Here is an 11,806-nt window from a genome sequence, read left to right on the forward strand (position 1 = left end):
CACCACATAAGCAAAAAGAAAAGAAAAAAGCTGTAAGTGGCGCTGTGGCTCAAGTGGTAGAGTGCTAGCCTTGAGCTGAAGAGCTGAGGGACAGCGCCCAGGCCAGAGTTCAGGCCCCACGACCGGACCCAAAAAAAAAAAATGGATGTTGAGCCCTAGTGGCTCATGCTTGTATCCTAGCTACTCAGGAGGCGGAGGGACCTGAGGATCATGGTTCAAAGCCATCTAGAGCAGGAAAATCCAAGAGACTTTTTTTTTTTTTGTCTGTTGTGGAGCTTGAACTCTAGGCTTGGGAGCTGTCCCTCAGCTCTTCAGCTCAAGGCTAACACTCTACCACCTGAGCCATAGCACCACTTACGGTTTTCTGAGTGGTCTATTGGAGATAAGAGTCTCACGGACTTTCATGCCCAGGCTGGCTTTGAACTGCGATCCTCAGATCTCATCGTCCTGAGTAGCTAGGATTACAGGCATGAGCCACTGACTCCCGGCTACCTAGAGACTCTTTTTTTTGTTTTTTTTGGGTCCGGTCGTGGGGCCTGAACTCTTGGCCTGAGCACTGTCCCTCAGCTCTTCAGCTCAAGGCTAGTGCTCTACCACTTGAGCCACAGAGCCACTTCTGGCTTTTTTCTTTTTGCTTATGTGGTGCTGAGGAATTGAACCCAGGGCCTCATGCATGCAAGGCAAGTGCTCTACCACTGAGCCAACTTCCCAGCCCCTACCTAGAGACTCTTATCTCCAGTTAAACACCAAAAAATTGGAAGTGGAACTATGGCTCAAAAGTGTTAGAGTGCTAGTCTTGAACAAAAACCAGCTCAGGAAAAAAAGCCAAAATTAATATGGTTACAGCATGAAGATAAAAGGTAGAAAAGGCTTTCACATTTTCTTATGCACTTCCACTGTAGTTGCGAGTATGTTTTCTATTTTCCTTTTGCAATAAAAAAACAAATGTAAGCATGATGACAATGTTTCTTGTCTGCCCTCTTCCTTAGACTTAGATGGGTTAACATGTGAAGACCAGCAGCAGGTGGCATTAAGTCAGGACTGAAACCTTGGATTTACAGAGCAGCACTAACCACAATGTGTAGTTGGAGGAAGATGATACAGAAAAAAAGAAAAAGGAGTTGAAGAAGATGATAAAGGAGGAAGAGAAGGAAGGGGAAGGAGAAGGAAAAAAGTGAATGTGTGCATGTGTGTGTGTGTGTGTGTATGTGTGTGTGTGTGTATGTTGGGGAGGGGCGCATTACTACAAAGGAACCAGAAGATGACTAGTGGTAATTTAAAGAATTAAACCAGTGTGGTAAGACTTCCCTTAAAAGTGCTTTAGGATTTTCTTGTAGAGCTACCAGTGGGAGATCCCACAAATGTTCTGGAAAAAGAAGGCTCCTGATCATTTTATATAGACCCAGTGAAGTCTGGGTTTTATCTGCCCATCGCTTAATAGGTTTGGAATTCCCAGGGCAGACATTATAAGCAGCCTAAGTACTCAATTAATTCAGATAACACCAAGTCAATTGATATGAACAAAAATTGCTTTTCCTTTTTTCAAAGAAAAATACCATAAGATATACCAAGTAAGCATATAATTTGACAAATATACACATCCATGTATATAAATAAATAAATATATATATATATCCACATAAATACCACCAAGATATAAATTATTTCCACTATCCCCAAATTCTTTTAGAAGTTCAAATGCTCCTCAGTCCTACACCCTAAGACAATCTATCTATGAAAAAATATATACATGGGCTGGGAAGGTGGCTCAGTGGTAGAGCGCTTGCCTTACATGCATGAGGCCCTGGGTTCGATTCCTCAGCACCACATAAGCAAAAAGAAAAAAGCCGGAAGTGGCGCTGTGGCTCAAGTGGTAGAGCACTAGCCTTGAGCTGAAGAGCTGAGGGCCAGCACCCAGACCCAGAGTTCAGGCCCTACGACCGGACCCCCCCCAAAAAAAATATATATAATTTTGCCCCAGAAAATCTGGAACCTTCTGGCATCCAGAGATGCCCAAGAGAGTCTTTTCTAAGGTTTTCTGTCATTTTGCTATGTCTCAGCAGGATGTGGATAGCGGCCCATTTCGGTAAGTGGTTTTGAAGGCTGAGAGGGCTGGGGTTTTGACTGTCCAGGAAGAAGTATGAGTCAACCATGCTAGTTTCAGGGTTCTAAGTCATATATTGCTGCCTGCCATGACAAAGGTATCTATCACCTTTGTGATGCGTCTCTTGTAAATTCAGGCCTAACCACTTCTACTTAGACATGACATTCTTGTTCCAGAGAGAACAGCATTGGCTACTATGAATGAAGTGGGGGTCCCATAGGGCCTATGGAGTTTCCTAGAAGAGGCATTTAAAAGACACAGGTGACTTGTTCAAGAATATGTTTTAGTTTATGCAATTTATCTAAAATATTGTTATTTCAACATGCAATAGATACTAAAATCATTAGAGAGTTTATATTCTGTTTGTTCATGGAAAGTCATAGGCTTCAGTGCATATTTTGCATTCACAACATACTTCAACATTGACTAGATAGTTACATAATGTTGGGGGCTGCTTTATCAGACAGCACATCTCTACATTAGTAAGTCTCTCTCTCTCTCTCCCTCCCCCCTTCCCTTCCACCCCCCTTTCTGTATCCCCCCCTTCTTCTTGCTTTTAAACACACTAATGGCACATTATAACTTCCTTTTTGGGATAATTCTTCACTTGGTTGTGAAGGATTAAAAGGCAGAAGTTTATACCTTCTGAAGAGAAGACTACTTTGAAAGCATTAAATAGAACACATACTTTGCTAAACTTCTTAGGGCAGAGACTGTACGTTAGCTTTCTTTGCTTAGAATATTGAGCTATTCAATAAAAATTGTTTGTTTGTTTTTTGTCGGTCGTGGGGCTTGAACTCTGGGCCTAGGCGCTGTCCCTCAGCTCTTCAGCTCAAGGCAAACACTCTACCACTTGAGCTACAGCGCCACTTCCTATTTTCTGGTGGTTTAATGGAGATAGGAGTCTCACGGTCTTTCCTGCCCGGGCTGGCTTTGAACCACGATCCTCAGATCTCAGCCTCCTGAGTAGCTAGGATTACAGGCGTGAGCCACCAGCACCCGGCTAAAAATTGTTCTTCAATAAAAATTCATTAAAGTTAAATGTTGGCTGGGTATAGTGGAACATGCTCTTTTTATTTTCCTTTTTTTTGGGGGGGGGTAGGTTGTGGGACTTACACTTCAGTCTGGGTGCTGTCCCTGAACTCCTTCGCTCAAGGCTACTGCTCTACCACTTTGAACCACAGGGCCACTTCTGGCTTTTGAGTGGTTAATTGGAGATAAGAGTCTCACAGGGACTTTTCTGCCTTGGCTGGCTTCCAACTGCTATCCTCAGATCTCAGCCTCCTGAGTAGCTGGGATAACAGGTGTGAGCCATCAGCGCCCTGCAGGAGCATACGCTTAATGCTAGCGTTCAGGAGGCTTTGACAGGAAGATTGAGAGTTCAAGGCCAGCCTGGGCTACATAGTGAGGACCTGTGTTTAAAAAAAAATAACAATCATAACAAATGTCCCTTCAATAGTGGGAGGAGGACTGCGGAGAGCAAAGCCTGGGTTTCCCTTTGGTCTTTGCCCCCAGGGACTTTTTGGACTGTACTTGTATTCATTTGTACATTGAGGAGGTTGTCCCAAGCAGTTGGCAAGAGCGCCCTCTAGCTCTAAAGTCTGTATGGTTTTCCAGGCCCTAGAGCCTGACCCAAAATGAAGATAGCTTAGAATAGCCCATCAGAAAACAAATACTGGTTTAGCTTACTAATATTGGCCTATAACCTTTTTTTTTGGGGGGGGGTCCGGTCATGGGGCCTGAACTCTGGGCCTGGGCACTGTCCCTCAGCTCTTCAGCTCAAGGCTAGCGCTCTACCACTTGAGCCACAGCACCACTTCCAGCTTTTTGTTTTCTGCTTATGTGGTGCTGAGGAATCGAACCCAGGGCCTCAAGCATCCAAGGCAAGCACTCTACCACCTTCCCAGCCCAAGGCCTATAATCTTGAGTAGATAAAATCTTAGCAAAAAGATGGGCTAACTGGAGAGACTGGATTTTTCAAACATACTTCCCAGAGTTCTGCTGTAAGAGGCGTGACCAGGAGATAAGTAAAAGGGATTGTAGGGAAAGTTGTCTTTATCTAGAAATAACAGTTGGAAGAAGCAGCTAGTGGGAGAGAAGAAAGGAAGAATCTTTGCCAGAAGCTAGAAGCCAGCTCCTGGTAAGTTACATCAAAGGGAAAAGCACATTGCTGCTGCACTTTCTCCATGTCATGTGAAATGTTAATCATTATGTGTTATATTAATGATGACTGAGGCTGTAGGGTTTATGGGAAATTATCAGCAGTTATTTGGGTTCTTTGGGAGAGAGTTGTTTTAATGGAGCAGTAGACATATCACTGAATTTAAGTTCTTTTTTCAATAAGTTGAGTATAAGGAACAACACACCTGTAGAAGACAGTGTGTTTTGGATTAAACCATATTGATTCTGTCCAGGGTCTGTAGGGATTATATACAATTACATAATAATGTGGAGATGCACTGAGAGCATAATTGAATTTGTCCGTTGACTTTTGTTATTGGTAAAGTAATAGTATGTAGGGGGCGGAAAAACCTCCTTGTATTATGTTCAGGAAAGGGGACGTTTCCCCTGGCTACTGATTCTTGAAGGTTTCTATTAGAAGCTACTTGAGATGGCCAAGGTGAGTACGCTGCGGGTTTGGTTTAATTGGGTGGGTGGCAGATGACCTTTGAGGTTGGACTTTGCTTTTTAGGCCCTGAGAAGCTGTTGAGTGCTTTGGGCGGGGGTGTGTGGGGGGGAGAATGGGTGGAATTAGAGGAATTCCTAGAGAAGATTAAAAAAAATAGCTATCTGCTAATGAGGCTTTCTCTACTCCTCCCTCTGGGCTGGTGGCTGGGGAGAGGGCTGGAGAGTCACCCTCTTAGACTGTCTACCTCTCAGGACCCCATACTTTCCTGGACACCCAGATGCTATCTCAGGGTTGTGCCCCGAAAGTTCTACCAGGTCCCTCATGCATCTTCCCCATCCTTACTTCGAACTTAATGATTTCTGCCTAGTTGTAAACCCTGGGTGCATTAAAATGGAATCTTCCGGTCGGATCCTTGATTCCCTCTCACCCTTGTTCAGCAAAACTTTTCTTCCTCTACTCAATCATTTTCCTATCTCGCCTATGATCTCTTGTTGTTGTTGGTTTCCTCATTAAGGAAACCAAAACTGTTCTGCTGCGCTCTGCTTTCCAACCTGCCCCTTATCATTGTTGCTCTTTTGTTGTTTTTGTTGTTATCTTCCTTTCATTGACATAAAAGCTCCAGTTCTGTTTTATGGAAATAAGAAAATGGTTTCTTCTAAGGCATGTAAGAGTAACCATGTCTCTGGGGGTCTGGGTTCCATGACCCTGAGTGATGTGCTCTGCCATCGAAGGTCACATCGACTTGTCTACTCACAGAAAGGAAGTCTCCAGCCCAGGCTGGGAGGAATCCAGATGGAGAGGATGCTTGATCACATTCCCAGGTTTGGCGTTGTTACAAAGCCCGTGTATCAAGCTTAAGATGCATCCTAAGATTTCTATCTAAATGTGAACTAGCTCATCAGATACTGAGTTGGATAAGAAGTGGCCATTTGAAGGGACTAAAGGTAGCCCAAGGTAATCTTGGCTCTCCTGTAAGCCTCAGTTTACAAGCCTATTCCAACTACCTACTGATTTCCTCATAAACATTTATTCCTGAAGATACTAAAAGCCAGACCTGGTGGCACTGTATTTAATCTAGCACTCAGGAGGTAGAGGCAGGAAGGCTGTGAGTTCAAGGCCAGCCTAGGCTATGTATTGAGATTAAACAAACAAATGATTACTATAGGAAACAAAGGGTTTTCTTGCTAAAAATAGATTGCTGTGCAAGTGTAATTAATCAGCATATAACTGAAGCTTGATTAAGGTCTCATTTTGGGAGATAGGATGGTGAATGGAGAGAGTGGTAAGTATTTTATACATGTGCATGAAATCTGTCGAAACTGTCTTAAAAATAGGGCGAGGAAGAGGAAGGAGAGAGATGGAGAAGGTGAGTTGGATCAAGGTGTATTGTTTGCATATATGGAAATGTGACAGTTAAGAACCCCTGGTACAATATCTTATCTGTCTATCTGGGTGGCTGTCTATCTCTCTCAAAATTATCTTCAATAACACAGTGTCCTCAAAACCAAAGGACCAGACAAAGACTCAGAAGACACTTACAATCCGATAGGAATTCACGTCTATGAGTTAGGTATCTATTACTGTGTAACCAATGTTTCCCAGCCTAGCATGGCCGTAGACTTTGATTAGCTCTCGGAAGGTCACTGAGGCTGCCTAGGTTGTTCAGTCCTGTGGACAAGCCCCAGTGACCACTCAGGACCTGCCAGCAACTTTGCATTTGCTTTCTTTGGCTTCCAGGTCCATGATAGCTTCCCTGGCTCTTCTTACCTCCTTGGGCTGCTTTTGGCTGTGTGCTGGTACCGCTCTCATTTACCCCTGAAGTTCCGCTTCAGTTTATGAAATTTGGCTTCATGGAAAGTGGGCCTGGGGGGGGAGCGTGGAGGGCAGGGTCTAGCACGTAGCCACAGTCTTTCCTGAGTATCTAGTTCAGGCTTATGGCTTTGTTTGGTGTGTGTGTGTGTGTGTGTGTGTTGGCTGGTTCTGAGGCTTGACTTCGGGGTCTGGGCACTGTTCCTGAGCTTTTGTTCAAGGCTAGCATTCTACCACTTGAGCCATAGCACCACCTCTGGCTTTTTCTGTATATGTGGTTCTAAGGAATCGAACCCAGGGCTTCATGCATGCTAGGCAAACACTCTACCACTGAGCCACCTTCCCAGCCGTTGAGATACTTTTAATTGGTGGAAGGAGAGTAATGATGCAGAGACTCACTATGTAGCCCTGGATCTTTGCCAGGATTACAGGTGTGCACCACCTGTACTTGAATATTTTAAAAATCAGTGGCTACCAAGTGTGACTTTTAGTCCATCCTCAGTGCTATCAGCAGTGTCTCAGGCCTAAAAATAAAATCCTCACAGCATGTCCAAAACCTAGAATTTATTTCCTCCTAAACCCATGGCCCATGCATGCCGCTCGCTCCGGCTCGGTGGCTGGGGCCTCCTCTCTTTTCTAGCTCAGGTCCAAATTCCTTAGAGTCATCCAAGGCTCCCCTACTTTTCACATCCTGCAGGAAATCGGGTCACTGACCTGGCAGTCTTCAAAGGGGTCCTGCCTCCTCTGTGTCCCGACACTGGCGGCTTTTTCTCTGGAGGAACAAACGGCTCCAGGGGGCAAAGAGAATCTTCCAGAAATGGCTTCTCCCCTCCTTGCTCCCCGCCTGCTCCCCTGCAGTTCTGTCACCCACTGCATTGTAGCCGCTCCACCACTCCCTCCAACACTCCAGATACCCTTCTGGCTTAGGGACTTTGCCTTCTCCTTCCTTCCTTTCTAGAAAGCGCTTTTGGACTCAGCTAACTGTGCTTTTGATTTAGTGAAAGTAGTAGGAATGCCATCTAAACCTGATTACCTTAGGGAAAAATGCACCTTTGCTCTCTCCAATTCTCTTTTCCCATGTCTCTGCCTGGCTCTTGCTCTGTGATTCCTTTTTTTCTTTCTTCCCCCCCCCCCCTCTGCTGGCTTGTTTATTCATGCATGGCTAAGATAGTCTGTCTGTGATTGTACAGTCTGTAAACTGTGGGCAAACAATTTCACCTTTCTTAGCCTTTGACTTTCTTTCTTTTTTTTTTTATATTTATCATCCTCTTCACTTTGCAGTGCACTAATAAGTAATATCCTTTCTTCAAACTTATAGGTATTTGTTTTCTAGGCAGATATAAGCTGCATGAGGCCAAAGGTCTTTGGTTCCTGAATGGACAGATTTAAATCTAATATATTCTAGATAGTCAAGAAATTCATGCTAAAGGAGTACATTTTTAGTATTATATTTTTATTTGTTTTCTGGGATAAACATGGACACCTTGTAACTTTCACATTTATCTTTATGATGGCACCCTATGAGCATCGAACTACTTCTTATTGAATCCGCTGCCTACTCCTGAGTTCCCTTGGTGTGAATCAGCGTTAATCTGCAGGGAATGCTAAAAATTGAATCAATTCAATGTTCTTTCCTAGAGCCATCCCTCCGTGCCAAGTGCTTGAGAGAGGTATGGCAGGGTTGTAAATAGGGGAGGTGACATCATATGATTATATATTTACCAATTATGTCACTCTGCCCGACTTTATTAGTTGTTGCTCACTTATCTGTGTCTCCGTCCAATTGCCCAATTCTGGATTTTTTCACATCGTTAGAATACTGAATCATGCCCTGTTAGCCTCAATGTATGAGGTAATAAGTGGTTGAACTGAATTAAAATGTTCAAAAGTCCTTATTATTGGCCTCCTGGGATCTGGTGCAGTCTTAGAGTATAATAGAACTAGTCATAAAATACTTTGGCTTCTCAAATAACTAAGGCATGACTGACGAGTAAGGTATAAGTCAGTCAGAATTGGTTCTCTCACCTTTTGTTGGCACAAAGGGAAGGAGAGATAATGGATTCTGAGCCAAGCAGTAGTGACCAAAGTCTGGATCCTGGGTTCAAGTAACCCCGAGGTGAGATCTCCACTGTGGAAGACAAACCTTTCCATTCATACAATGAAAGAAAGTGGTAAAGTGATATATTTACCAAGGATGTTGGTAGAGACATTAGGTCAGCAAGCTATAGCTGGACTTGGAAGATATTGTGACATTTTTAGTTTTAGAGTTGGTGGAAGCCAGGGATCTATGAAGATTAATGAGGCATCCCAAAAGTTTGACCTTCTAAGCACAACGCAGGTGCGGTTACAAGTGTTAAAGATGGCGCAAGATAATTTTGGCGCTTCTTGGCCAACATTCCAACCGCACAATCCTAGTCGCCTGTAAGATGTTCAACACAGATGTAGCCTTCTTCCCAGCACTTCCGATCACATTCTGGAAAAGCAGGCGGGGTTGGTGTGTTTCTTTGCAGCATAGAAAGGCAGAGAATGAATGGGTATCAAGGAACCAGAAATGTGCACATTCCGGGGTAGATCTAGTCTTCCTCTCCAGTTGAATTCAAGAGCTAGAGGAAGTTGGGCTTTGGAATTTGTAAGGGCTGTTACAGATCACGACCCAGCCCCTCCATCTTGTGGGAGAGGAGAATGCCAACCGATAAATAGCCCATCAGATCACCAGTGACAGGGGCCCAGTGACAAGACGGAGCCTGAGTTCAAGCACATGAAGAGACATCTGAGGCAGGCAAAGCCCTCCTTCTTGCCAAGGCCTGGATTAGGTCACAGAAGCCTCCCACTTGGGCCTGTGGGCTAGACCAGGCTGCAGAACTCTGAGGGAGTGGATGGGCTATGCATGGGATCTAATTGTATTGTACAAAAAAATCAAAAAGCTGAATTTTACATAGACTCTGTTAGCTAAATCACCATTGCAGGCCAAGTAGAATCTTAGGAGCTGAGGGCACCAGTTTGTAACATTATGTTTCTGCTTTCTTCCAAATACAAAGGTTCTAAGGGACTCTGAATAATAGATCACGGCTGGAGTGGTCTTGGGCAATGGGGACACCAAGATCCCCATGTCTCCATGTAACCTGTCATGGGCTGTGAGGCCGGAAGTGGGCAACCTTATTTCCTGTTCCCCTGCTCTCCCCTCCGCCCCCACCATGAAGTTACTGAATCTTGAGGCCAGAAGGAGTTAATGAAGTACCAATCTGGCTTACTCATATCCGTATGGATTAACGATTAAGAGTAAAAATTTAAAACCCGAAGGTTGGAAACTAGACAATGCTCACACCTCTCGAGCCTCAACTTCCTCCTCCATGAAAAGGGTTTGCAGCAACCCTCTGAGCTTTGGCGAGGGCTCAATGTTGGTAAGTAGTACACGGCCATCTGTTTTATTACAGATTCCCCTGGAAAGCTTAGCGAAGGGTGTTAACACATATTTAAAGGTAGTTTTCAAAGTTCTACTGCTGGTTGTACCAGCCCCTTGATGAGAGATGAAACGAGTAATTTTAGTGCTGTTTTTCAAATGATGAGATCAAGGCTTCGAAGGGCCTGTAACTCTCAAGAGTCCCCAGCTTTGTGAACGACAGGGCTCAGGTCTGATTTGGATGCTTCTTGAAGTCTTCTATTGACATGCTTTCGGAATATATCATCCGAGTCACTGTTTGTAGTGGCATGAGTGCTTAGACCAAGTGCTTCCTATTCTTGCTCAGTTCATCTGGCCAATGGTGAACCTGGTAAGAGAACAGTTCAGGGGAGGGACAATCATAGTGGTCAGCAAGCAGATGTAGCCCATGCCCACCAGAGGGTAGGTACATCAGTGCCATTAAAAGGCTGGTCTTGGCCCTTGAGTTCTGCCATATTCTCACCTCTGACTTCCATTTCTTTTTATTTTAATTTTATTTTGTCGGTCATGGGGCTTGAACTCTGGGCCTGGGCTCTGTTCTATTTCTTTTTAGTTTGCTACCTTGTCCTCTGAGTCAGATGAATGGCTGGGAAATGAGCTGTTTGAGGACAGCTCTCCCTGTCCTCTGGATGTGGCTGCCTCTCATTCCCTAGCAGAGCATGCTCGTGTGATTCACACAGGATGAGAGGAGAAGGTGCACTCTGGGAACTAAGACCTGTTCAGGTATCATCTGATGGGGGAGGCAGGGCAGGGCACAGTCAACCAATGTGTCTTCTTCTTTCTCTTCAGGTCAACGCCATAATGCGCAGTCAAGTGGTGATACTAAGCCTTGTGCTGTTTCTGACAGGTAAGTGAGCAGGTGGACTTGGGAGGCGTTGTTGGAGATGGTGAGGGAAGACAGATATTCTTTGGGCTTTGTTGGATGGGTTGTGGGTTAACTAGTGAGCAAAGAACCAGGATGAAATCTTCCTCGGAAGACATTGTTTAACTGTCATGAAGGTTAAGTCAGGACTGTATGTCTGGGAGGAGTGTATGCATAGATAAGAAATAGGACCTGTGAGCCCAGCACGTGTAGCTCACGCCTGTAATCCTAGCTACTCAGGAGACAGAGATCTGAGGATCGTGGTTCAAAGCCAGCCCGGGCAGGAAAGTCCTTGAGGCTCTTCTCTCCAATGAACCACCAGAAAACTGGAAGTGGAGCTGTGGCTCAACGTGGTAGAGTGCTAGCCTTGAGTGAAAAATCTTAGGGACAATGCCCAGGCCCTGAGTTCAAGCCCCACAACCAACCAAAAAAAGGTAACTGTGTAACTGTGGGTGGGGTCACGTGATGAGGAGAGGTAGAAGAGAAGCCTTCCCTTCATTGCCTTCCTGTGTGCCTTTTACTTGGTTTGAGGCTGCAAGTATGGCTCAGTGGTAGAGCACTGCCTTATTTGTTCAAAGTCCCAAGTTCAATCCCCAGTACCGAAAGAAAAAGAAGAAAAAATTACCTGATTTAAAATATTTTCCAAGTGACATTGGCTTTAGTTGTTTTTTTTTAAGACTTTACTATTTAGAGTAATTTTAGATTCATATCCAAATTGGGTGATTTAAAATATTTTAAATCAAGGCATTCTATGAGGTAGGGAAAGTATTTGAGTAAGCACCTCCTAAATTAAAAACAAAACAAAACTATGGGGCTGGGAAGGTAGCTCAGTGGTAGAGCGCTTGCCTTGCATGCATGAGGCCCTGGGTTCGATTCCTCAGCACCACATAAGCAAAAAGAAAAAGGTGGAAGTGGAGCTGTGCCTCAAGTGGTAGAGCGCTAGGCTTGAGCTGAAGAGCTGAG

At 44.5% G+C, this 11,806-nt stretch overlaps 2 protein-coding genes across 2 annotated transcripts in view; both read left to right on the forward strand.

Moving 5' to 3' along the window:
- Havcr2 (hepatitis A virus cellular receptor 2) overlaps window positions 1-11,806 on the forward strand; it is a 28,413-nt gene that overhangs the window by 15,913 nt on the left and 694 nt on the right. The window lies entirely within an intron of this gene.
- Window positions 9,878-11,806, forward strand: part of Havcr1 (hepatitis A virus cellular receptor 1) — a 21,687-nt gene continuing 19,758 nt past the window's right edge. Inside the window, exons 1-2 of the mRNA XM_013030867.1 lie at window positions 9,878-9,943; window positions 10,771-10,828. Of these exons, the coding sequence (XP_012886321.1) occupies window positions 9,893-9,943; window positions 10,771-10,828 (109 nt within the window). The 5' untranslated portion in view covers window positions 9,878-9,892. The remainder of the gene's footprint in view (window positions 9,944-10,770; window positions 10,829-11,806) is intronic.

Source organism: Dipodomys ordii, unplaced genomic scaffold, assembly GCF_000151885.1.
Source record: "Dipodomys ordii isolate 6190 unplaced genomic scaffold, Dord_2.0 Scaffold135, whole genome shotgun sequence".
In the NCBI taxonomy this organism is placed as follows: Eukaryota; Metazoa; Chordata; class Mammalia; order Rodentia; family Heteromyidae; genus Dipodomys; species Dipodomys ordii.